Below are 27,731 nucleotides of genomic sequence, written 5' to 3' on the forward strand. Positions count from 1 at the left end.
CTGCCTTATCTTATCTACCCCAGCACTTAGAACAGTGCTTGATGCAAAGTGAATGCTTAACAAGGACCATAATTATATTACACTGCAATTCTGTAACACTGAGCCAATTGTAGTGCTGCAACATGCAACACCAAAAATCGGAGACAACATTTTATCAACTTACCCAAAAAACAAGCCTCAAAAAGTCTTGCTAGAAAAGGAAAATAGGAAAAAAAGAAAAAAGCTGGAATTTTTTTTTCCAGCAGGAGTTGGGTTTCACTTGGGTAGTGGAACCCCCAGGGTGGTCACATCGGTGTCATATTACCCTCCTTGGTAGTAAACTGGGAATTTGGGAAAGGGCATTAACTCTTTCAGATCACTAGGGGATTACTTAGTGCATTGTGACACGTCCTGCTGGACACAAAGTGGTCACCATGGGGCCAACTTTTTATTTTCAGTGTGGGACTTGGAGAGGAATGGCTTCCAAGCTGCTCCCAGAACCCAGGGGGAATAATTACAACTTATTTGAGCTTCAGTTCAATTCAAACCACCTGTCATAAGTGCCTTTCCATCTCCCAGGATTAAAAACAACAACAAAAATCCCCCAAATATAAAATTTTTCAAGGTGGAATACAATTTTAAACTTTCCTGGTGAATCAGTTACAAAACTTTTTTTAAAAAAAAGGTTTGGAGACGGTACTTCATTTTAGGAATGGGACTATCTGTGCCTGCGGTCTAAAAAACTACCCTTGTCTTGACATTAGCATTCGAGACTAAGAGAGATTTCCTAAACCACCTGTTAAAATCCATCATCTCATCCCTTTTTGCTAGAATTAACTCAGTGGCATTTACAGGCTAGGAAACAAGCTACTCCACAGAAAGCACAGTAACCATGAAGACACCTGTTTTTCACATTTCCAGGATGCATGTATTACTCCAGCTTGTGCATTTTAAAGATCGGTCAGCTTTCCATTGCTTCCCTTGGGTCCGCTAACCTTCTACACTTTGAAAACGCTACAGCAGCTAAGAATCTCCTTAAGTATTTTTAAATACTTTTTTTTGCTTTAAAGCAAAACATTTCTCTGGGATATCACAGGCATATTTTCATTTATCTATGCTAACGCTAAATCCACCTTCATTGAAATTGGCTTCTACAATAATAGCAAGGTCATGCTTTATCCACTGGTTGTCTTTAACTTCCTTCTAACTGCAGTGGGTTTGAAAGTTCTAAGGCTGAAACATTAGAGGCGGTTTTGCACAACTACAGAGATAAACAGCACCTTGCTGATGTTGGATTTTGACAAACTAACATACAGTTTAACAAAGGCAATTCCTAGATTTGCCAAAACATTATATGCAAAAACGTTTCCATATTTTCCTCTGGGACAAAATAGTTTTTTATTATTAACTAGGCAGATAAGCTCACCCAGCCTAAGCTTCCTTTGCTCACAGACCATAAAAATAGCCTGAAAGTTCAGACGGCCAGTGAGGCAGGAAGGAAGTTTACTGACAGGGCGCTTCTTTGCTAGACTTCTTAAAGTCTGTGAGAGTTCTGCTGTCAGTCCAGCGGAAGGAGCACTGCTCTGAGAATCAGGAGACTTGGGTTCTAGGCCCACTCCTGCCCATAGCATACTAACATCGACATAGAACACGTACACACTTCACAATGTGTTGCACCCCTGCCAGTCTACCTGTTCACTGCACTCCATACTTCGTTGGGACATAACTGGGGGGATGAGAGGTGTTATCCTGAAGTTTCAGTTATGGTAACAGCAGTAGCATTCACTGAATGCCCACTTAATTACGGTGGCACTGTACTGGAGACTTAAAAAGTACAATTTAAAGAAGTAACACGTTCCCTGTCCAAGAGTTTAAAGTCTATCAGGGAGACGGACGTAAAAATATTTCAACTACATCGAGGCTCATCCAGCCGCCATTCCTGACAGGAAACTGCATCATCACAGTCTAGGGGTTCGGTCCTCCTCGCTGCAAAAGTACTTGTCAATGTATTTGTTTATTCCTAACAATTAAGCACGTTCAATCAATCAATCAATGGTACTTATTTAGTGCGTACTATGGACAGAGCACTGTATTATACGCCGGGCGAGTATGACATAACGGAGTGAGCAGACACGCTCCCTGCCCACAACAAACAAAGCCTAGAGGTACAATGTGCAAAGTATAGTAGTAAGCCCTGGGGTAATTACAAGAAACTCAATAAAGACACAGTTCCTGACTCATTAAGGCTTGAGGGTTTAAGTACAGAAATACAAGAGACAAATATATGAATATACTCAATTCTCCAAGGAAATGAGTACTGCATTCTTGACCAACCCCATTTTAAGGAAAACTCACATTATAGTAGGCTCACCTTGACCAACATGTGCCCAATCTCACAACTGTTTCTTCTGACATAGCATCACATTCTCTCCAGCACATTCCCTAACAGAATTCTGCCCAAAACATGCAGTTGGGGAGAACTGAGCGCATAAATTCTCTCTCAAATCCTTTACTTCACCTAGTTTTTCAGTCACAACTGACAGAACACAAACTACAATCCCTCCCTATATCTGAAACCTGTAACCATGACATTACCCTGGACTCCTCCCTCTTCTTCAACCCCCATATGCAGACTGACACCTATCCTGTCAGTTTTTCCTTCACAGCATTTCCAGGACCGACCGATTCCTCCTGAACGAAACCACATTTCTTCCAGAAAACCTTTACTGAATGCTTTCTAAGCTCCCCACTTTTATATCCTTATATAAAGAGGAGCAGCATGGCCTAGGGGGAAGAGCATGGACCTGGGAGTCAGAGAACCTGGATTCCAATCCTGGCTCTACCACTTCATTCATTCAATAGTATTTATTGAGCGCTTACTATGTGCAGAGCACTGTACTAAGCGTTTGGAATGTACAAGTCGGCAACAGATAGAGACAGTCCCTGCCATTGACGGGCTTACAGTCTAATCAGTGTGACCTTGGGAAAGTCACTATATTTCTCTGTGCCTTTGCTTCCTCATCTGTAAAATGGGAATTCAATCCCTGTTCTCTCTCTTACTTGGACTGTGAGCCCCATGTGGGGCAGGGACTGTGTCCTACATGATAACTTTGTGCTTAGAAAAGTGCTTGAAAATACCACAATTATTATGGTATTACATTATAACCCCCTCAACTGCCACTTCAGCACTTATGTATTCAAAACCCCCCTACAGATCTTGTGTACATCTTTATACTCTTCCTCCTATCTGTAATTTAACGTAGCATTTGTCTCCCCTACTAAGTTGCAAACTCCTTGAGAGCAAAGATCAAATCTACTAAATCTACTAATTCTCCCGTCTCAGAAGCTTAGTACAGAACTCTACACACAGTGAGCATTCATTAATACTATGGAACAACTGAAACGGCCACCATGCTAGTCCACTCACTTGTCATAAGCTGGTATGACTACTGCATCAACCTCCTCACAGTTCTCCATGAATCTTGTCTCTCCCATCTCCAGTCCACACCTCACCCTGCCTGGATCACTTTTCTAATACGTCCTTATGCACCCATCTCGCCACTCCTCAAAAAAACTCTAAAGGATATCTTTATTCTCTTAGCATCGACCCAGACTCTTAACCAAAGCTTTAAGGTACCTGATCATCTCTCTACTTACCAACTCATTTCTCACCACACCCCAGTTCTTGTTTCGCTCTTCTCAAGCTGAGCCAATCACTGTGTCTCACTCTCATCTGTCCCACTGCCAATCAGTTGATCAAACCCTTACCTCTTCAAATTTGACAGACTACAGTTCTCCCCCATCTTCAAAGCCCTTCCGAAATCACACCGCCTCCAATAAGCCTTCTCCGATTAATCTCTCCAGGCTATATCCACCACTGCATCCTCCACTGCAGTGCCACCTAAGCACTAGTGTATTCACAGCAGACCACAGCACTTATATACATATCTTATATAACATATTCCTTAAGCTCTAGTAAATCCTTTTTCTTTGTTCTCCTGTCTTTTATTGCCTGTCCTCCCCTCTAGATTGTAAGTTTCTTGAGGGCAGGGATCATGTCCACTTTATTGCACTGTCCCAAGTGCTTTGTATGGAGTTCTCCACACAGTAGGTGATCAATATATATGACTGAATACAAACCATCATGAAAACAAGCTACAACTGAGAGAGGGTACAAATTGGGTACCTCACCACTCCCAGCAGTCATTGGTGCTAAACTGACGTAATCTTCCCAGTGTTCTCACCTCAGGTTGCTTGTGGGCAGAGAAGGCAGAGGGGCAAGCTAGACTCCCATAGTGTTGGGTGGGAGGAAGGAAGCTATCAGGGACATTGAGTGCCCACTCGCCCTTAGCCTGTGTGGCAATGGGGACTCCAGGCCAGGCGGTTCAGAGATTCTAGCAATATTTTGCTCAGGGCCCTTTCTGCAGCCTCAGGCTCTCCCTAACTTTGACATATTGAGAAAAAGCAACCAGAGATAGTGCTTTCACAGACCTTTCATGCATTCTTTTTTGGACTCTCCCTGTTCAGTCAACAGTCAGGAAAACTCTGCAGAAACAGCAGAAGCCAAGAGGAAGCAGCAGGAGGTAAATTATCTACGCCTTTGCATTGTATTCATTCATTCATTCAATAGTATTTATTGAGCGCTTACTATGTGCAGAGCACTGTACTAAGCGCTTGGGATGAACAAGTCGGCAACAGATAGAGACAGTCCCTGCCGTTTGACGGGCTTACAGTCTAATCGGGGGAGACGGACAGACAAGAACAATGGCACTAAACAGCGTCAAGGGGAAGAACATCTCGTAAAAACAATGGCAACTAAATAGAATCAAGGCGATGTACAATTCATTAACAAAATAAATAGGGTAACGAAAATATATACAGTTGAGCGGACGGGTACAGTGCTGTGGGGATGGGAAGGGAGAGGTGGAGGAGCAGAGGGAAAAGGGGAAAATGAGGCTTTAGCTGCGGAGAGGTAAAGGGGGGATGGCAGAGGGAGTAGAGGGGGAAGAGGAGCTCAGTCTGGGAAGGCCTCTTGGAGGAGGTGATTTTTAAGTAAGGTTTTGAAGAGGGAAAGAGAATCAGTTTGGCGGAGGTGAGGAGGAAGGGCATTCCAGGACCGCGGGAGGACGTGACCCAGGGGTCGACGGCGGGATAGGCGAGACCGAGGGACGACGAGGAGGTGGGCGGCAGAGGAGCGGAGCGTGCGGGGTGGGCGGTAGAAAGAGAGAAGGGAGGAGAGGTAGGAAGGGGCAAGGTGATGGAGAGCCTTGAAGCCTAGAGTGAGGAGTTTTTGTTTGGAGCGGAGGTCGATAGGCAACCACTGGAGTTGTTTAAGAAGGGGAGTGACATGCCCAGATCGTTTCTGCAGGAAGATGAGCCGGGCAGTGAAGTGAAGAATAGACCGGAGCGGGGCGAGAGAGGAGGAAGGGAGGTCAGAGAGAAGGCTGACACAGTAGTCTAGCCGGGATATAACGAGAGCCCGTAATAGTAAGGTAGCCGTTTGGGTGGAGAGGAAAGGGCGGATCTTGGCGATATCGTAGAGGTGAAACCGGCAGGTCTTGGTAACGGATAGGATGTGTGGGGTGAACGAGAGAGACGAGTCAAGGATGACACCGAGATTGCGGGCTTGCGGGACGGTAAGGATGGTCGTGCCATCCACGGTGATGGAGAAGTCTGGGAGCGGACCGGGCTTGGGAGGGAAGATGAGGAGCTCAGTCTTGCTCATGTTGAGTTTTAGGTGGCGGGCCGACATCCAGGTGGAGACGTCCCGGAGGCAGGAGGAGATGCGAGCCTGAAGGGAGGGGGAGAGGACAGGGGCGGAGATGTAGATCTGCGTGTCATCTGCGTAGAGATGGTAGTCAAAGCCGTGAGAGCGGATGAGTTCACCGAGGGAGTGAGTGTAAATGGAGAACAGAAGAGGGCCAAGAACTGACCCTTGAGGAACTCCAACAGTTAAAGGATGGGAGGGGGAGGAGGCTCCAGCGTAGGAGACCGAGAATGATCGGCCAGAGAGGTAAGAGGAGAACCAGGAGAGGACAGAGTCCGTGAAGCCAAGGTGAGATAAGGTATGGAGGAGGAGGGGATGGTCGACAGTGTCAAAGGCAGCAGAGAGGTCAAGGAGGATCAGAATGGAGTAGGAGCCATTGGATTTGGCAAGAAGGAGGTCATGGGTGACCTTAGAGAGAGCAGTCTCGGTAGAGTGGAGGGGACGGAAGCCAGATAGGAGGGGGTCTAGGAGAGAATGGGAGTTAAGGAATTCTAGGCATCGATTGTAGACGACTCGTTCTAAGATTTTGGAAAGGAAGGGTAGTAGGGAGATAGGACGATAACTGGAGGGGGAAGTGGGGTCAAGAGCGGGTTTTTTTAGGATGGGGGAGACGTGGGCGTGTTTGAAGGCAGAGGGGAAGGAGCCCTTGGAGATTGAGTGGTTAAAAATAGAAGTTAAGGAAGGGAGGAGGGCAGGGGCGATGGTTTTAAGGAGGTGAGAGGGAATGGGGTCCGAGGCGCAGGTGGAGGGGGTGGCACTTGCGAGGAGGGAGGAGATCTCCTCTGAGGATACTGCAGGGAAGGATGGGAAAGTAGGGGAGGGGGTTGGTGGGGGGAGGGGAGAGGCGGAGGGGTGACTTTGGGGAGCTCAGACCTGATCGTGTTGATTTTCGTGAGGAAATAGGTGGCCAGATCATTAGGGGTGAGAGATGGGGGAGGGGGAGGAACAGGGGGCCTAAGGAGAGAGTTAAAGGTCCGGAACAATCGGCGGGGGTGACGGGCATGGGTGTCGATGAGGGAGGAGAAGAAGCTTTGCCTGGCGGAGGAGAGGGCAGAGTTAAGGCAGGAAAGGATAAATTTGAAGTGTGTGAGGTCGGCTTGGTGCTTGGACTTTCGCCAGCAGCGCTCAGCAGCTCGAGCATAGGAGCGTAGGAGGCGGACAGAGGAGGTGATCCAGGGCCGTGGGTTAGTGGAGCGAGAGCGGCGGAGGGAAAGGGGGGCGAGAGAGTCGAGATGAGTAGAGAGGGTGGAGTTGAGAGCGGAGACCTGATCGTCGAGAGTGGGAAGAGAGGACAGGGTGGCAAGGTGAGGCGAGATGCTATTGGAAAGACGGATGGGATCGAGAGAGCGGAGGTCTCTGTGGGGCAGTAGCGAAGATTTGCAGGGGGAGGGAGTGTGAGAGATGAGGCAGGTGAGAAGGTTATGGTCAGAGAGAGGGATTTCAGAGTTGGTGAGTGAGGAGATAGTGCAGCGGTAGGAGATGACGAGATCGAGGGTGTGACCAAGTCGGTGAGTGGGCGCGGTATGGTGGAGGAGGAGGTCGTCAGAGTCGAGGAGGGATAGCAGGCGGGCGGCAGAGGAGTCGTCGGGTACATCCGTATGGATGTTGAAGTCTCCAAGGATCAGAGTGGGCAGAGAGAAGGAGAGGAGGAAGGTGAGAAAGGGGTCAAGGTGGTTGAAGAAGTCGGAGGTGGGACCGGGAGGGCGGTAGATGACGGCGACAAGTAACTGGAGTGGGTGGTAGAGGCGAATGATATGGGCTTCGAAGGAGGGGAAGGAGAGGGAGGGGGGAGGAGGGATAGTGCGGAAGCGGCATCGGGGCGAGAGGAGGAAGCCGACGCCTCCTCCCTTACCGGTGAGTCTGGGGGAGTGGGAGAAGGAGAGGCCTCCGCTGGAGAGAGCGGCGGCGGAGACCGTGTCTTCGGGAGAGAGCCACGTTTCCGAAAGGGCGAGGAGGAGGAGAGATTGTACTCTCCCAAGTGCTTAGTCCAGTGCTCCACACACAGTCACTGCTCAATAAATGCCATGGGCTGATTACAGCAGCAGGCGAACACCTCTCTGCATTACCACCACTGTCCTTGGCCTTCAGTGGCTGTAGAGAAGGGCAGCCTACCAGCTCTTCAGACAGCAGCAGCTGGAACCTTGAAAGCCAGCTGAGGAAAGCTCCAGCCACAATTTTTTTATTTTCTCCAATCATCTCTGCTCAGCTCTCCAATGAACGTGCCTGTCTATATTTGTACCTCCCCCACCTGTTTCTGTCACTTCCACTTGGGTGTGATGCCCCTATGCAAGTGTGTTACCTCCGTTTGAGTGTCTCTTCTTGCATCTCAGTCTCTAACAATGTGTTCTGGGCTAGTGAACAATCGCTGCTTCATGCTTTCATTGAATGGGAACAATAAAATCTCTTATTGGTTTTGCATCAAGGTGAACAGCTAAATTCAGTTTCTTCCTTTCCCCACATGCATCATGAAAAACCAGCAAATGTTTCTAAATTTTAAAAATTTACTACCAAAATAAACCCCCCAAAAACTCCCAGAAATATTTGCAAACAGCATTTTTGATGCAACCTTTATTTAGGGATGTTCAACTTACTTTACTTTTTAAGTAACACTGTGTGGCACAGACAAAAGCTTCGCAATTGGCCACATCCTTCCAACAGCTCTCTCAATGGCACTTGGGGATGCATTAATTCCTTCAGGCTACTGGAATATCACTTAGCAAATTATTTCATGTCCAAATGGTCCCATGGAACTATATAAATGCAGCTGTGCTTCACTTTTGAAAACAATGCTATCCATGAATGGAAGTGTGGTGGGGAAAAAAAATTCAAAACTGATATTCCCACATTGTATCTAATAAAGATGGCTCCTTAACTGATGCTTTTGTCCCACACAGGGACTGTCTCTGTTTTCAATCCTGCCTCTTGGCATCCTTATCTTTATGAAGCTTTAGTTCAAAGAGAGCAATCCCTCTCAAAATGGCTGCCCATCGGGCCGCTCTGTCGGCTACAGTGGTCTCCCAACAATCCACGTTGTTTGAGTTTCTACTTCACTTTGTCTTTAAATCTCTTATTCCACCCTCTTGGCTTTTGTGTGGGCACCCTTTTCCATTCACCATGCACCATACTGCAGGTGCTTTGGATTCTGGCTGTCACCCCCTTTTTTTAAAAAAAATTGGTATTTATTAAGCACTTACTATGTGCTGGCACTGTACTAAGTGCTGAGGTAGACACAAACTAATCAGGTTGGGCACAGCTCCTGTCCCACATGGGGCTCACAGTCTTAATCCCCATTTTACAGATGAGGTAACTGAGGCACAGAAAAATTAAGTGACTTGTCTATGGTGACACACCAGATAAGTGGCAGAGCCAGGATTAAAACCCAGGTCCTTCTGATCCCCAGGCCCATGCTCTACCCACTAAGGCCCTCTTTCATTCAATCATATTTATTGAGCACTTACTGTGTGCAGAGCACTGTACTAAGTGCTTGGGAGAATACAATACAGCAATGAACAGACACATTCCTTGCCCACAACGATCTTACAGTTTAATGTGGGATTCCCTCTTTGTTAATAATAATAATAATAATGTTGGTATTTGTTAAGCGCTTACTATGTGCCGAGCACTGTTCTAAGCGCTGGGGTAGATACAGGGCATTCAGGTTGTCCCACGTGGGGCTCACAGTCTTAATCCCCATTTTACAGATGAGGTAACTGAGGCACCGAGAAGTTAAGTGACTTGCCCAAAGTCACACAGCTGACAAGTGGCCGAGCCGGGATTCGAACCCATGACCTCTGACTCCAAAGCCCGTGCTCTTTCCACTGAGCCACGCTGCTTCTCTTTGTTGTGATGGGAACGGTTCCATGGCAATGTATATGGGGCCTTTGAGCTTCTTTAATGATGAATAAACGTCCTTAGTTTGGTGCCAGTCAGCATATCTTTGGGTGCCTGTGTATTTGGCATCCCACCACTAGTCATGCTGTTTCTCTGCTTGATGGGCCTACCTCGGGTTTTTGGAGGCCTCCATTTTGTAATAATCACAAGGACTTGCGAGGTGTTGCTGATGTGTTGCAGCAAAGTTAAGGAATTTCCCTCCCCCGCATCCACCCACCACACACAGATGTAAACTCACATTGGATACAGAAAAATTGCTCTTGATTAGGTTGCTGTTCTTCAAAGGAAGACATATATGCCTTTATACACAAGCTGCTTTTTCAATCACCCTGAGAAGCATAAAAACTGTGTGGTCTGGTGGGTAAGACTAATTTGCCACATTTCCTTGCAGAAAGCCACTTTTCTAACTAACAATGCTACTTTCTGAATATTACTTTGTCAATGTGCATCCTAAAGGTACATAGGTAGGAATTGGCAAAGTAGTTGGGATGTTTTAGAGCACTTCCATGCTTTGTGAGAAATAATTTGAAAATCCTCTACAACATTATAGTAAAAGCAATGAATTTGGTACGATTCCTCAGCTTCAGTGTTATTTTACATTTAACTGCTAAATCAAAAAGCAGAGACTCAAAAAGACGAGACTGCTTCCCTTAAAAAATACTTTAACTTCCTCCATAATAATACTACTCTATAGGAGATCAACATTTCTTTTTAGTTTTCTTAATGTTTTAGATGACAGAAGTTCCAGCCTGCTCGACGTAGGTGGTCTGTAACATTAAACCATCAACAATTGCACTTTCACGCCCAATGCCAGCATTTCCTTGTCATGGCTAAGACATCCTCTCTCGCTCTGGTATAATAATAAAAGAAAAAAGCAGCCCCTTTGTGGCACAGACTCACTTCAATGTTCTTAAAGACCTAATCTGGCCAGAATCTGATACTGTTTTTACAGTGGCATCACCTACCATCACGATGGCTACTCAACACCAGACGCCTAAATTTTGAAAAGCTACAAACTTAAAACAAAAATTCAAGCTAAACACTGGATAATGCTTCCTGCATTTGACCTTGATCTCAAACACATCACTATTTGTTCAACCAAAGGAGATGGCTTAGAGATTCTTGAGAGTTAATTCTCTTGGAAAAGAGACTTAAGATTTCTTAACTTTCCTTAAATATTCTTGCTATTCTGTAGGAAAAAAACACAGTAGATCAATATCACATACAAAAAATAATAACCTGCTTCATCTTTAATCTATATTTGGAAAAGGACACTGCCAAGTAAAATAGAAAAAATGTTCTCATAAAGGGACATAGTTTACACTCAAATAGTTCTGTCAAGTTTGAGTAATTAAAATACAAACAGATGCAAAGCAGAGGACAAATTACTGCCCCTTTAGCCAAAACCTATGCAGAAAAATGAAGACTAGAGAATTTTCATCTTCTCTAGATACCAAAACCAAACATGAAAGTAACCCTTATATCCTGAATTAGAACATTTAAGCCTAGATGTTAATGTGTGTCTATTTGAAATTATGGTGCTTTATTTTCATTTCACTAAATTATTCCTTCACTTCCAATCATACAAGACCAAAAAAAAAAATCCTCTACTTTCTGCCTAAGGAAAAGAAAACTTGGGAAGATCGAAAATGCTATTTACAATTCATTTCCAGCAGCCCATGGCATAGAGGTCACGCTAAACAAAAGTTTCATTCTACTGTTGTTGTTGTTGGTTTTTTTTACTTTTATTGGTTATTTTATTTTACTGTTGATTAACAATAAAAGAATTACCTTTACTATCCAAGTCCTTTTCTCACTTACAAGATGACTTACCTCATCTAATTCCTCTCGAATATGAATAACCTTGTGTGATTACCGGTCTGGAAATGACCAAAAAAAAAAGAAAGAAACCCCAGACCTTTCCCAAGACCTCCATTTATTACTTTCATTTGCATTCTGCCCCAAAGATAGCTTGAAGTAAATTCTACCCTGGGGTTTATCGCTTCACTGACAGTTCAGTTTAATTAGCAACTTCAATAAAAGCATTATTTCCTTAAACCTGTATGAAAGTTGTGTGGAAAAAGCTATGGTTTTCAGACTACTGAAGTTTTTTTTTTTAGAGGAATGGTTGTATTTTTGAAAACAAGGTGATTTTGCATAAAAATGCAGGTCAATTTATTCTCTAGAATTCCTTCTGGCATATGTCTAACGACTGTGTCCCTATTAAGTAAAAGTCCATGCTATAGGAGCAATACTAAACAAAGAGATCCAAAGCAGGAGAGGATGAATATGACAGTATAATTAATGTTCTCCGAACATGGCAGAGTATCAGACTTAGAGCTTAACCATGGAACTGTATTGATGCTTAAAGTAAACAGCATGTTCCGTCCTGCATGAGGTGAGTTACCAAGACAGTGCCTCTTATCCTACTGTCTGAATACCAACAAATAAAAAAAGCTAGTTCAAGGGTTGAAACTGGAATCTTTAACTCCAGCCCAGCAACATTTGCAGCAGGCTTACCTGGGTTTAAGCTTCTAGAAACAACCCAACTAAAAACATGGTTTTCAAGAAACTTTTCCCCGATGTAAACACGCACTGCCAAATGGTTTACATTTCCCTCAGAGGAGGGTGGGATCCTTCAAGGAACATGGATTTGAAATGAAAAGGTGATAAACAGAAAGACCTTTAATCGTTAACAACTGTAACTGCTTTCCATGTTCCTAGGATCAGTATTAACAATATTTATTGTGACTCTCTGGTGTGTAAGACACTGTACTAGGTGCTCAGGGAATATACCAAAAAAAGAAAACACAATCCCCGTCAGCGAGGAACTTACACTCTAATAAGGAAGGCCATGGACGTGAAGCACACACAGTAAGCGCTTAATAAATATGACTGAATGAAAGTGATGTATACACCACAAGAGTGAGCAAATAAATAAAAATGTGGTAAATGAGGGGTCTGCAACCTATAGTTCAGGAGCTATACCTGGCTCTTCTTGGAATCAAATGTGACTCTTGAAGCAGGAGGCACAGGAATTTTAAGTCATTGGCCAGGGGCTCGGGCTAACACCCCAAGGACTGGACCCACCCAGCTCAGCCCACCCACCTTGCGCTGTTAGGATTGGAGAATTCTTGTCCCATCCCATCCAAGGATGGAGTCCCAACCGTTTCACGGAGGGTAATCCCCACCCCACCCTGGAGCTCCAGGAGGCTCCCCTCCTGGAAGCATCTCTTTGGAGCTCAGAAGGGAGAGAAAGAGGGAAGGAATGGGGTTGCAGGCTCGTGAGCAGGAGCAGGTCTTAGACACCTATGCCACTCGGGCCTAGGAAGCCCTCCACCTGCATCCAAACACAATAGCTGAAACCTGTCACCAGCCTTGGGGAGGGGAATGCTGGCATCCTGCTCTGAGCTGGTGTCCCCCCTGTCCCTGAAGACCTCAAAGCTGCACCTGAAGGAAAATGGGGAGGGGACAGAGAGAGAGGAACTGCACCACCTAGGGCCAAGACAGGGGAGAGGAGGAGGAGAAGGGAGGAGAGGGAAGGGGGAAGACATCTGCCTAGGCTGGTGCCAGCCTGCTGCATCGCCTTTCCTTGGTGCTCCCCACAACCCGCTTCCTTACCTGCACTCTCCCCTGCTTGCACCAACAGTCACTGCTTTGAAGCAGTCACAAGGCAGTATGTGTCATCCAAATGTGCAGTGTGCAGTGGTGACTTAATAACATCATGTGGCCTGGGGGAAGGTTGGGGGAGAAGAGGTTGGGGGAGTGGTCCCTTAAAATGGAGAAACTCCAGATTCCCTGTGGGTGGTGGTAATCCACCCTCACCTAGCTTGCATAGGGGTGGAGTGGAGAACAAGGTTTTTAAAATTGTGCTGCCATTTGGGTTGTGGGGAGAAGCATTTAAAAACTGTTAGATTCACAATCAAATAATATAAGCTGTGTTTTCTAATTGTATGATTGGCTATTTGTGTTCCAACTGCTCAGAGGTTTCATTTTGTATCACCGGTGCTTGTAAAAAGCTCCAAGTGCTATTTTCAAGCTGGATATACATTTTCTACCTTCAGCTGAAAGACTCATTAAATAAATTAATGCAGAATAAGGTAAAATTCCAAGATGTTACTAAACAAATATGAACCCAGGAGATGATGCAGATGTTTACAGGTGTGAAGTTAGTACAGTAATTCCTTGGAAAACACAATCACGATTTTATTCAATCTAATTATCTGTCTCCGGTCACTTAGTGGAAGCAGCACTGAAGAGGAAATCAAAGTATAGTTCTACATGCTGTATCTCTCTCAATCACACAGTACACTTGCTCAACCAAAATGTTGGTTCTTATCAGGGGGCAGTTCTGAACTGCGTTATGAGTATACCCAACTCTCTGATAGCTCCAGGGATATGTAGGCTAGTGGACCTGGGAGTCAGATGTCCCTGGGTTCTCATCCCAACTCCACCATTTGTCTGCTGGGTGACCTTGGGCAAGACACTTAACTTCTCTGGGCCTCAGTTACCTCAACTGTAAAATGGGGATTAAGACTGGGAGCCCCATGTGGCATAGGGACTTCGTCCAACCTGATTAGCTAGTATCTACCCCATCACTTAGATCAGTGCTTGACACATAGTAAGCGGTTAACAAATACCATCATTATTGTTCTTGATGATTTCTGGGTAAGGAAAATTTTCATTACAGTAGACAGGCTTGATCGTGAAGCCCATGTGGGGCAGGGACAGTGTCTGACCTGATGATCTTGTATCTACTCCAGCGCTTCATGCTTGACCCATACCAAGTGCTTTAGAAATACCACAATTATTATTACTGGAGCTGTGCACACAACTTCTTCTGACACCTTATCACTTTCTCTCCAGAAAGACGTGCCTAGAAATAATGTTTCCTAATTTCCTAATAGCATGCTACCCAAAGCACATAATAAAAACATGTGTTAAAAAAGGACCTGAGTGTAAAGGATCAGGGCCAAGCGACGAATTCTGACCTGATGAATTGACAACATCACATAACACGGATTCGATTCTTGTTTGCTAAAGCTAGCTCTAAGACTGTGCTTCTGAACCCAACTGTGATATCTGTCTAAACGGTATGCTTAATCCATTCCTGAGTTTTCATCTACTATATAATTTCACACTCAGGATTCTGGCGTGGAATTTCTACACTAGCGGATAATAATGCCTAGTACCTAAACCTATCGATGGGAACTTGGCAACTTTGGCAATCCCACAACCACCTTTGTAGGATTCACTGAAATCAAAATGAATATGTACTGAAAAACCTCCAACTAATCACATAATGTAATTCCATTCCAACCCATTCTGTAAGGCTTTGGCTCAAAATAGGAAAGGGATATTAAAATACTTGCTTTTGTCTGGTCCATGACTGACCAATACCCTAGTTGTTATTCTATCCCAGGGACCACTGAATAAATGAGCATGTCTATGGAAAGGGATATTATGAAATCCACTCATTCATTCTGACAGGAAGATGTTACCAGAGCATTTTGCCTGCCTTTGATTCAGATGATTTTGATGTCAATTATATAATCAAATCTATAACTGCACAATTGTATTTGTACAAGCTCAATCATTTTACTTTCATTTCCATTAACATTTAATGTAAGTAATGATTTGTGGCACTGTGTTTCAAGAAATCAAAGACGTGCTTAAACGTTAACCTAAAGTTCAGTTGAAATACTGCAAACATTCTCATTTTTCTGAAAATCCTAATATCCTATTTAATCCAAGATAGTAAAAGCCACTCAACCCTCTCTGAGCAATTTCTAAACAGCTGTTATTTGAATACACAACTGCTTGTGCATTTAATTTTAGAAGACATTATTCATATCTCTTGGAACAAAAAAGCATGGTAATTCATTGCATATGTGGCTGAATTAAGGATAATTGTGCCTGATTGTCCAATTAGCGTGATGTGTAGAGTTTAGAAATGGTAAATATTTTTTCAATATAGACACAATGTGTAGCTAATCTAAAAATGCAAACTAACAGCTAATCAAAATGGTTTGGACCCAGATGGAGAAGATTCAATCTAGGATGATTTAAAACAGGATGGAAATGTTCCAAGTGTGAAAAGATTAAATCATTTAATTGCCATACCCTTGCATGAATGGCATTTTTCAAGAGGTCTTACTAAAGAAGTCTAGAACTTTCAACCTCACTAAAAAGAAAAACACACAATATTCTTTATTATCACTATTTCTTATCATTGCAGGAGTACCAATATCAATCAATAGTCTTTATGCAGCACTTACTATATGCAGAACACCGTACCAAGCTCTTCGGAGAGTACAGTATTCAAGGGGGCAGCATCACTCAAACATGGAAGCTCCCTCTAGACTGTAAGCTCATTATTATTATTATTATTATTATTATTATTATGGTATTTGTTAAGCGCTTACTATGCGTCAGGCACTGTACTATGCGCTGGGGTGGATACAAGTAAATCGGGTTGGACACAGTCCCTTTCCCATGTAGGGCTCACAGTCTCAACCCCCATTTTACAGATTAGGTAACTGAGGCCCAGACAAGTTAGGTGACTTGCCCAAGACCCATGACCTCGTTGTGGGCAGGGGACGTGTTGACCAACTCTGTTGCACTGTTCTCTCCCAAGTGCTTAGTACAGTGCTCTGCACACAGTAAATGCTCAAATGATGCCACTGACTGATGAAAAAAAGCTATTGGACCACAGGGGGTTCAAAAACTAAACATTAATGGTCTATAATTCATTCACTCATTCAATTGTATTTATTGAGGGCTTACTGTGTGCAGAGCACTGTACTAAGCACTTGGAAAGTACAATTCAGTAACAGAGACAATCCCTACCCAACAACGGGCTCACAGTCTAGAAGACGGGCTCACAGTATAGAAGAGCCTAACCCCATCCTACACTACCGAACAAAAGAGAGATATCCTGATTCTGAATGATGGACTCTCACTGGTTACATCATAGCACAAAACAGGAATCCGAAGGATGTGCTGATCACTATAGTCTTATGAAAACAGAGTGGTCACATTTTCTGATGATCTCAATCTCACAAGGACAATTCAGCCAATGCATAACAATCCTACAGTGAAGTCATCTTACTATCACTGAAGTAATGCTCACTTCAAAACAGCTTCACTAGGTAGGACATGTGAGGAAACAGGATGACAGTGGGTTACCGCCAAACTGCCATAAGAGGAGCTGAAAAGGGACAACCAAAAATTAAGTGAGCCGAAGAAAACGCTTTAAGGATGCAGTAAATTGCAGCTGCAGATAAAGTAGCATCACATTTGAATGCTGACAGGCAAGTGTGGCAGACAAGCCAGCCTGATGTGCTTTGGTTAAGAAAGGAGTGACTCTGTGCAGAACTGTTGAGAGGACTATGAGACTAAGAAGTGAAACCTAAAAGAGCACACTAGTATAAGGGACAATCTACGTATGCGTGATGTAGTTCAAACTGTCAATACTACACTGACTGGTCTTTTCAGCCACACATTTGAAACATCATTAGTGGCATTGCCTTTGAATACAAAGAATTCTAAATTTTTTTTATGATTTGCTAAGTGCTTACTATATGCCAGGCACTGTACCAAACAGTGGCATCAATACAGGCTAATCGGGTTGGTCACAGTCCATGTCTCACATGGGGCATCACAGTCTTAATCCCCATTTTACAGATGAGGTCACTGAGGCATAGAGAAGTGAAGTGATTTGCACAGCAGAAAAGGGGCGAAGCTGGGATTAGGACCCAGGTCCTTCTGACTCCTGGGCCTGTGGTTTATCCACTAGGCCATGCTGTTTCTCAGTGCTTTGACATTACTGAAATTCAATATCAAAATATGTGTTTGCCAGTTGTATACTTTCTGGAGAAAACTGAGTAGTATGGAGTGGTTTTTTTTTTCCTAATAAGGCAGTGTGGCGTGGTGGAAAGAACACAGGCCTGGGAGTCGAGGGACCTGGGTTCTAATCCCACCTCTGCCACTTGTCTGCGTAACCTTGGGTAAGTCACTCAACTTCTCTGTGCCTGTAAAACAAGTATTAAGTCCTACTCCCTCCTACTTACACTGTGAGCCCCATGTGGGACAGGGACTGTGTCCAACCTGATAAACCTGTATCTACCCCAGCACTTAGTACAGTGCTCAGCACACAGTAAGCGCTTAACGAATACCACCATTATTATTATCACACAACATGGCACTATATCAAGGGATGATTTTTAGCAATTTAGCCTTTTTTCCACTCATTCCCTTTTTCTATCAACATCTAATTCACACCTTCAGCAGATTCAGCCAACATGTTTCACTGGTTTATAAAAGTTGTAGAAGCCTTTGTCCAGCCTACTAACGATTGCTCAAAAGAAAACAAAAACTTCTCATTTCCTAGGCAGAGTCATCCTTACAGGGACTGTGAAGAAATGGGAGCACTGATAAAGAATAAATCAATGAAGTAATTAAAGTGGCATTCCCATTAAGAGTGAATGGGAAAGAGGACAAGGGGGCATAGCACTAGAGCGAAGAGGGAGTTGAAAACAGGTAGACAGTTCACCTGATTTAAGTGGAATCCTTATAGTAAGCAGCAGCCTCTCCCTACTACTCACGGGGTTTACACTTGACAACCCACTGTTTATCTATTCTCAGGGTTCCCATACTTTAAACTGAAAGAAGACCAGTTAATTTTTAAAGTATCTTCTCTGTGTCATTAACAGTTCTTATTTGCTGCCTTCCCAATTAATATTTTCAGGGATTTGATTGCTCCGGCCTTTGAGGAGACTGGGGAAAGCACTGGGACAAAGTAAATACCCCACAGAATAGAACCGAGTCAACCGCACTGGCTAGCACTGACTTTTTTTCCTCCATTTTGGTTGATTTAATCAAGTTGTTTTGTCTTTTTTAATAGTCATTGGTGAGAAGTTAAAAGCTTTTATGGATTCAAAATTCCCACTAAGTACATGATGCTAACATCTGTGAACTTTTATTAAAGTAGGCAAAGTACAGAACCTGGCTACTCCTATAAAAGGAAAATGACAAGGACACTGATTTAGCAGTTGCAGTCAGATGTGCATATATATTTTAAGACCTTTAATCAGAGCTCAACTGAAGTTTCTGAAAAGAAAAAGCACTAAAAAAAGGCACTCTGAAATTTTTTTTGTGCAACAGAAAATCTAGCATTAGGTGGATAAGAGTTTTGATTTTAGGTATGCTGTAATTGTTAGACTATAAACTCTTCTACTTCTATTGTGCTCTCTCAAGCACTTAATACAGTGCCTTCTACACTCAGTAAGTGCTCAATAAACAAATGACTGAATTATATATGTGCCCTCATCTCTAGTTCTTCAAGCCTCAGCAATATAAACTCAGTTTCATCATGACCCATGTTTTTGCTATGAGTTTTAGCCAGAAGGTGGTTAAGGACTTAGGAACTTTTGTCCGGCCAATGGGTTTGGAAGACGTGATTTGTGTGAATGTGCACGCAACCCCCACGTTCCAGAACTGGATGTGTTCAAAATGTTTGTAAGAATTAAGCATTCTGGCAGCAGAGATTTTCATCTTGAACTTTCTATGAATGTGGACCAGTGATCTATTTTGAAGGTAATTTATTGGTGTCAAGTTATAGGTTAGGCATCCATCTGCATGAAGCAGGTGGAATGTTATGCACCAACCAAATATTATGTTTCATACATCCCTCTTTCAGATCCTCCTGTTTCATAGAGAACCTTTCCCACCCCAAACCCTATCCCCTGGCTGGTGGACGGGGTGAACCTCGCCTACTTATACTGTGAGCCCCATCTGGGACTCCAGAGCTACTGGAGTATCTACTGGAGTATCTACTGGAGTATCTACTGGAGATCCAGTAGATACTCCAGTATCTACTCCAGAGCTTAATACAGTGCTTGGCAACATAGTAAGCACTTACATACCACAGTTATTAGGTAGGAGCTAACAAACAGACAGGCTGTTGGGTGATAAGAGATTCATTCAAGGATGTGCTTTAAAAAGCCCTCTACTGTTTTTTTAATCTTTTTTGCTTGAATTGGGACAAATCAGGCATTGTTAGCACGATTAAGACACAAGTAATAACTCGTGACTTTATGAGGTCAATACTACTTGCTCTTTGCACTGCTGTTGAAATATGAATAGACAGTTCATACTTTGGTCTAAGTATTAAAGGAATACCTTCACCTGACCCAAAAAGGAATGATTAATACTGTACTGCCATAGTGATGTCAGCCTTATGAAAGGCGACAGAGTCTATTATTATAAATACCTAAGAGTATGGTGATAAATCAGCAGGTAGTCTCGAGTGAGATACCCCAAATATTTTCAGATAACTTCTGCAATTGATGTATTGTGTGAAAGAGATGAGAGTTTGATTGACACACTCATGCTCTGCAAGCACAATTGCAAATGGTGAAATTTGTCAATTGTAACTCATTTATCTATCTTTCTTTTCAACCACACACTGAAGCAAATCTTTTCCAAAGTGAGTATACTGAAAATTTCAGGTACATATTTTTCTTTCCCAAAAGACCTTTCATAGCCATTGAATTTCATTATTTGGAGAAACTGGTTGTTCCGGAATATCCTTAGTAACAAGAGTTGCCCCTATCTTTCTAAACATTTGGCTCCCCAAATTTCTGCACATTCAAAGGAGACAATGAGTGTACATTCCCATAGCTAAAAGAAAAATCAATACACGCTGCCTCTCTAAGGCAAATTTCAGCTTCATAAAAGCTCATCTGCCCAAAAAAAGTTTCCTGTAGGGTTTAAGAAGATTTTGAAGCAAGAGCTTCACAAAGGAAGAACTTGTTGAGCCTCATTTAGTCCATGGAATGGGGGGCGGGGGGGGGGGAGAGAATGAAGAATGAAATAGTTTGCCTTAAGACTATTTAAAGGAGCCCTACCTAAAAATGAGAGAGGAAAAAAAAGAGGGAAAGGAATCAATCATACTTACTGAGTGCTTACTGTGTGCAGAGCACTATACTAAGTACTTGAGTACACTATGACACATGTTCCCTGCCCACAGCAAGCTTACAGTCCAGAGAAAAAAAAAAAAGAAGTATTTCTCCACCACACCTCTCAGTGTGGCATATGGATTTCAGGCCACTTTTTGAATCGAGTAGCATCACGAGGGTTGCACAGTACAACTTGGGGAGTATATCTCTAGGGTCAAGGCAGTGGACAGATTGCTGTACCCTAATTCCACCATTTTCCCAACATGACTTAGAGGTGCCCAGCAGGCTGCTGTCCTGGGGATAATTATCTGCTTTATTAATGAGGTACTTGCTAACTTGAAAAAAGAACAAGGCAGGAGGTAGAGGGAGTTTGTTTGGGGGAGCTGTACCCTCACAGCTCCTCAGGGCACCTTATTGTCTGCTCTTACATTTTCCCTTCCACCCAAGCTAAGTGCCCAGAGAGAGGGAAGAAAGTGCAAGCCAGTTTCTAAGAGCCATGCTTTAGACTATCTAGGGATGGGTAGTAGCAAAGCTTTCCTTGTACATCCACTCTGTGTGAAGAAGGAAAGACCAGCACATGGAAATAGACAGACCACAGTAAAACCAAGAAGGTATATGACTTGCAAACCTCTAGTCCATCCTCTGCCTCACTGCCATCCCTGTCCCTCCTGGGCCACGGCTGCAGGGGGAGAATACATAGCTTATGCATAAGGGCTGGATGACAACGACTGAGGTAGGAGAGGTGGGAATTCTAAGTCTTCCCCCTCCTCTAGACTACAAGCCCCATGTGGGACAGGGACTGTGTGTAATCTAACTTGTATCTATTCTAGTGCTTAATGCAGTAGTTGGCACATAGGGAGTGCTTAAATGCCAAAAAAAGTCTTGCTTCCATGTGCTCAGGGTCGATTAACCAACGCATTTATTGAGTGCTTACTGTGTGCAGAGCACTCAACTAAGCACTTGCAAAAGTACAAGAGATGTAGCAGAAAGATTCCTGCCCTCAAGAAGCTTACAGTCTAGAGGCAGAGACAAACTTTAAAATAAATTACAGATAGGAGAAATGGTAGAGTATAAAGATACATACGTAAGTACTGTGAGGCTGGGGAGAGACTCAGAGTGCTTAAGGGGCACAGACCAAAGAGCATAGGCGACGGCACAGGAGGAAGGGCCAATAGGTGGGAAAATGAGGCTTTAGTCAGGGAAGATCTCTTGGATGAGAAGTGATTTCATTAGGGCTTTAAAGATGGGAGAAAGCAGCAGTCTGTTGGGTATGAAGCAGCGTGGCTCAGTGGAAAGAGCCAGGGCTTCGGAGTCAGAGGTCATGGGTTCGAATCCCGGCTCTGCCACTTGTCAGCTGTGTGACTGTGGGCAAGTCACTTAACTTCTCTGTGCCTCAGTTACCCCATCTGTAAAATGGGGATTAACTGTGAGCCTCACATGGGACAACCTGATTACCCTGTATCTACCCCAGCACCTAGAACAGTGCTCTGCACATAGTAAGCGCTTAACAAATACCAACATTATTATTATTATGAAGGGAGAGGGAGTTCCAGGCCAGACAGAGGATATGAATAAGAGGACGTCGGCAAGACGGACGAAATCAAGGTTCAGTGAGTTTGTTGGCACTGGAAGAGTGAAGCACAAGAGCTGGGTTGGAGTAAGAGATTAGCAAGATGACACAGAAAGGGGAATCTCATTGCGTCCATCTTTTCCCTGTCCTCTCTGATTACTCTTCCTTTCCAATGCCACCACTTCTCCCATCCACTTTCTCCAGCTGCAGATTTCCTTCCAAACATCATCCAACCCACTTGGTTTGCCACTGCTGCAGTACTTTCCCTCTCCACACCCAAGCACCTCTTCTGCTGTAGCTCTACTGCTTCTAAGGGAGCTCTCTTTTCCTTCCTGTCACCACCTGCCTTCTCCAGATACCCCACCTACCACTATGGCTCCCAAGCATCCTTCCCATTAAATCGCCTCTCTATCCAACCAACCTTCCAAATGCCTCCAAATGGCTCCTCCAGAGCCAACCGCTAATTCAAATGTGAGGCTATTTCCTTCATGTGAATGCTAAAAAAAAAAAAAAAAATCACAGGATTTTCCAAAATATGAGGTTTTACATGGCACTCTGGGGAATATCTCTGTTACAGTGTGTCCTATTAACTAACTGCCCGATTTCTACCACACCAAAAGTTTATGAATTTTCACTGCACCAAGAAACCCTAATTCACCATTTAGGCTACATTCTGGATACCTCCTGGAGTCATGGATTTTAATAAATAGGCCACTGAAATAAGTAACACATAGAGGCTGTGGAAATATAAAGCATTTTTCATACATTTATAAAAAGTAAATGTGCAACAACAAACGCCTGGCACATTCATGTTGTTCTTTTTTATCCAAAATTTGCATTCAAAATATATATTTTAAAATTATTATAAAAAATATATTTAATCCACTACACAGTGCTATGTTTTACATAGTTTCCATTTTGATGACTTTTTAAATATAAAATGAAGCTTTGTCTTTAAATGAAGGAGAAAAAAAATTCTATTTAGTTTTACTAAATATGCCTGGATGCCCATATACTGTGTATAGTTTCTGTAAGATCTTAGTGGGGTGAGACCATACATTTTTAAGATTTCTTCAGTACTTTGTTCGATTTCATATATAGAGGAGGTACACAATCTGTTGACTCATTTTATAATAGGTTGATACTCAAAAAGTTTTTAACATGAAAGTTTTCACTCAACAGCACAGAACATCTGAAATAAGAATGTTCCAAGAGAAGAAAGCATTAGATGTTTGAGATCAGTGCAAAATAAGAACTAAATAGTGGGTGGTGAATTGAGGATATAAAAGTTGGTAAATGAATCTCTTCTGGCATCCGCCTGAACTGCAGTGGAGCACTCCGGGTTAAACGCCTCCTCACATGTGTCCCTTTCCTGTCCCATCTCCCATTAGCAATTTGCATACCCCATGTGGAAAGGAGAAATGCTGGCAGGCCCAAATGGAAGGAAGAGGGCTAGGGCAAAATATACACCCTCAGCTCTCCACACATCAGACTGGGTCTAATTCCTACAGAAAAGGGCTCTGGTAACCAAGAAAAACAAAGTCTAATTTACACAACAGATATTTCACATCTGGTTTCACTAAGTACAATAACTCTGCAATGGTTTTAAAAAGACAACATAACTGGAAAAGACCAAGTAGAGGCTACATCCTGAAAAATAAATCAAATAAGATTATGCCAATCATAATTTGGTTTCTATAAGAACTCTACCTAGTTCCAAGAAAATGAGCACTGAATTTAATTGAATATATTAAGAAAAAAATTCACCTTGATAACACTTTCACTCCTCTCCCATCTACACCAATCAGCCTACCATGTGGAAGACAGAGATGGTACGTGGGCTATTAAAAGACACCATCCATTGTTCACATACCTCAATAATCCGGTCATGAATTTGCAGCCCTCCTTCTTTAGCAGCTGGCCCACTGTCAACTATTTTTGAAACAAAAATTCCTTCACTGGAAGAGCCATCTTGATTGTCCTGTGGATATAAGAAGATAACATTAGATCTTAAAAAATTCTCTCTCGCTTAAAAAATTAGTTTCTGTGGACAAAGTCTAGAATTGTGATAGAACAACATTTTGGGATGATTGCTGAATTGACCTTCATAGGTTCTTAACATAAAAGCCAAACAAATTTTTCTGGGAAAGAGGACCGTTGACTACAAGCACTGCTTCCTTCTCTCCCACCCCCCACCCCCCCCCGAAAAAAAAGCTTCAACTACCACAGAAGAGACTCAGACTTTGCATATGAATTCCTTTAAAATCAGCACCATGATTTGTGTCTAAGTATATGGATTAAATTTACATTGATTTACAGATGGACTTATAAATTAAAGGAACAAGCATGTGGTCTTTCCAAACAAACATTTGAAAAATAAGTTCAGGATGTTCCATAAAACCCCAAGACTTCTAAGCTCTTCTGTCCCTGGTGGTGATACTGCATGGGAAAAGAAGCACTTCAATTTTCATTTCACTAATGTCAAGTATACAAGACAACATATGTAATAGGCACAAAGTGGCCGCTCCACATTTTCAATCTAAAGGAAAATTACTATGACAAAATGGCAGTGATACACCTACTCTTAGGGGGACTTCAAAGTACTGCTGAAGGTACAACCATTATGACAGATGAGAATGGATAACGGGAACTCCCAGAGCCCAGCAAGAAGAAACAGCAGAGGCAGGGGCAGGTGGGGAGAAAAGTTAACCTGGACCTGTCAGGTTCCCCAGAGTTCAACTTTGATCCTCTAGACCGTAAACTCGTTGTGGGCAGGTAATGTGTCTGTTATACTGTTGTGCTTGTACAGTGCCTGAACCTGGTAAGCGCTCAATAAATACGACTGATCTACTGATCACACCCCCAGTCATGGTCGGAGCGGGAACAGTTTCTCTCTTCAACTGCTCTGGATTCTGTTGCGCTCAGCTCCACCAGGAGGAAGGGTTTAGCTCAAGAATTATTTCCGTGGGAGTGAAAGTACGTGTGGGAGATGCAGGGAGGGAGGGTCAGGAGGAGATGCATTTCCAACCCCAGAAGTCCTACTCCAGCTTCATCACTCCACTCAAAATCAAAAGTTGGTGCCCAAGAATCTTGGTAGTGTCAGCTAAGGGTGTCCACATTATCATCAATGATATTTACTGAGCTCTTACTGTATGCAGTAAGCGCTTGGGCAAGTACAGAATTGGTAGACATACTCCCTGCCCACAGCGAGCTTGAGCAGTCTAGAGATGGAGACAGAAATTAATATAATGCATAATAAATAATTTATAGATCTGTACACAAGTTTTGTGGGGCTGAGCACGGGGCGAATATCAAGTGCCCAAAGGTCAGACACCCTAACGCACAGATGATGCAGAAGGGGTACTTTCCAAGCGCTTAGTAGATTGCTCTGCACACAGTGAGCGCTCAATAAATACGATTGAATGAATGAATGAGGGAGCACGGGAAAAAGGGCTTAATCGGGGAAGGCCTAAGTCTTATGAGCTGCCTGATTTATCTCATAGTGCCACTGTTCACCTTGGGAGTGACAATAAAGATTCTGTGCTCCCCTAGATATGTTATAATACTGTTACAAAGCTCCTTGAAATATCTTCACTTTATGGCAAGCGATCTGGATGATGTGGTGCCTCTTTGTGGCTCTATTATGAATGATAGCTTGGATTTATTCAAGTGAGCTTTTGTGTTTCAATACCAGCCAACAATATAGCCAATAGGATATCATGGTTTATAGCATGTTAATATAAAGCAATCCTTTCGCCTGCAAACTACTTGAGTTTACTTCTTCTAAGTACCGATGGCAGCAGTAAGAACTATGAAGAAAGAGGCCACCAATCGACAGTTTCAAATTACACATGCTATTAAATCTAAGTGTTCTGCTGTGTCTTTTAAGTTCCAAGAGTTTCTTCCTAGTTCTGTTTTGGAACAAATTAAAACTGCTTTATTTTTAAATCCCTTGATAAAAGTTCAGGGGCCCCAGGTCAGTGAAAAATGTGACCATTGGAAAGCTCAAGTTATTAAAAAAACCACTTAAGGGGATGGAAAGAGACAGAACCCAGAATCACAGGACAACAGAAAACAGCATGTGTGCAAAATCTGAGATTTTAAGGAGGAAGTTTTGCAGCAAGAGGAGGGGAAGGAGAAGAGAAGGAAAGGGTGAGGAACTCTGGGAGGAGGAGGTGATAAAAAGGAGCTCTCAGTGGTGAGTGAGGAAAGATCTAGAAGTTGCTGCTCTCTGTTATTTCAAATCACTGGTTCAATGTGCAGCATCAGCTAAAAAGGTCACCTGAAAAGAACCTGAAGGCAGATTTTTGCTACCTGATAAAACCTTGGAACACCCATATCTGGAATGCTGTATTTTAGGGAGAAAAAAAATCCCCCTCTAAACTGTAAACTTCTTGTGGGCAGGGAACATGTCTACCAATTCTGTTGTACTGCACTCTCCCAAGTGCTCAATAAGTAAGCGTGTAATAAGTACCATTCATTGAATTTGAAAAGATATGGAGATAGGCAACCAAGATGATCAGTGGAATGAAAAAGTTCTTTCAGTCTATCCTCACGAAACCCAGGACTTCTCAGTCTGGAAAGACGCAAGCTAAGAGGCGACATGATTGAAATCAAAGCCGAGAAGGGTATGGACAGGTCAACGTGGAATTGTTGTTAACCAAATCCCACAACACCCAGATGAGAGAATACTTATTAAAACTTGAAGGTGGTTCAAAAAAATCAAAAAGGAAATGTCTTCACACATAGAGGGTGGCAAGCATATGGAATTTGGTACCATAGGAAGTTATGCAGGCAGAAAATACCAGTAGGTATTCGGATAAAGCGCTTCGATGACTAATCCAGGGGAGAGAAAGTTAGGATGGATTCCAAGGGGGTGGGGGGATAACCATCACAATGTTGGTTTTTTGTTGTGCCTTTTTTTTTTTTTTTAAGGCATTTGGGCATTTGTTATGCACTTACTGCGTTCCAGACACTATACTAAGTGCTAGGGTAAATACAAGATAATCAGGTTGGACACGATTCCTGTCTCACAAGGGGCTCACATTCTTCATTCCCATTTTACAGATGAGGTAACTGAGTCACAGAGAAATTAAGTGACTTGTCCAAGGTCATACAGCAGACAGTGGCAAAGGCAGGATTAGAACCCTGGTCCCCTAACCCCCAGGCCCATGCTCTTTCCACTAAGTCATGCTGTTCCCCTAGGTATCCCATTGCAATGGCTGGAAGAACTACCAATCAGAACCACGGAATTTCCGATGTTTGCTTACATTACGCAAACAATTGAAACATATAGGATGATGTCAATTACTCCCTAACCAGAGATGCAGCATGGCCTAGTGATGAGAGCCCAAGATTGGGAGTGAGGTGATTTGATTCTAAGCCTGGTTCTGTCACTGGTCTGCTGTGTGACCTTAGGTAAGTCACTTCCCTTCTATGTACCTCTATTTCCTCATCTATAAAACTGTTCTCCCTTCCTCTTAATATCACTATTATTAGACTGTGAGCCCCATGTGGGACAGAGGCCACGTCTGATCTGACTGCATTGCATCTACTGCAGCGC

General features: G+C 43.2%; 1 protein-coding gene across 1 annotated transcript in view; it reads right to left on the bottom strand.

Annotated features, from left to right (window-relative positions):
- PDZRN3 (PDZ domain containing ring finger 3) overlaps positions 1-27,731 on the bottom strand; it is a 271,788-nt gene that overhangs the window by 219,644 nt on the left and 24,413 nt on the right. The window contains exon 3 of the mRNA XM_029051249.2: positions 24,042-24,149. Within this exon, the coding sequence (XP_028907082.1) occupies positions 24,042-24,149 (108 nt within the window). The remainder of the gene's footprint in view (positions 1-24,041; positions 24,150-27,731) is intronic.

This window comes from Ornithorhynchus anatinus, chromosome X1 (genome assembly GCF_004115215.2).
Source record: "Ornithorhynchus anatinus isolate Pmale09 chromosome X1, mOrnAna1.pri.v4, whole genome shotgun sequence".
NCBI classification, from domain to species: domain Eukaryota; kingdom Metazoa; phylum Chordata; class Mammalia; order Monotremata; family Ornithorhynchidae; genus Ornithorhynchus; species Ornithorhynchus anatinus.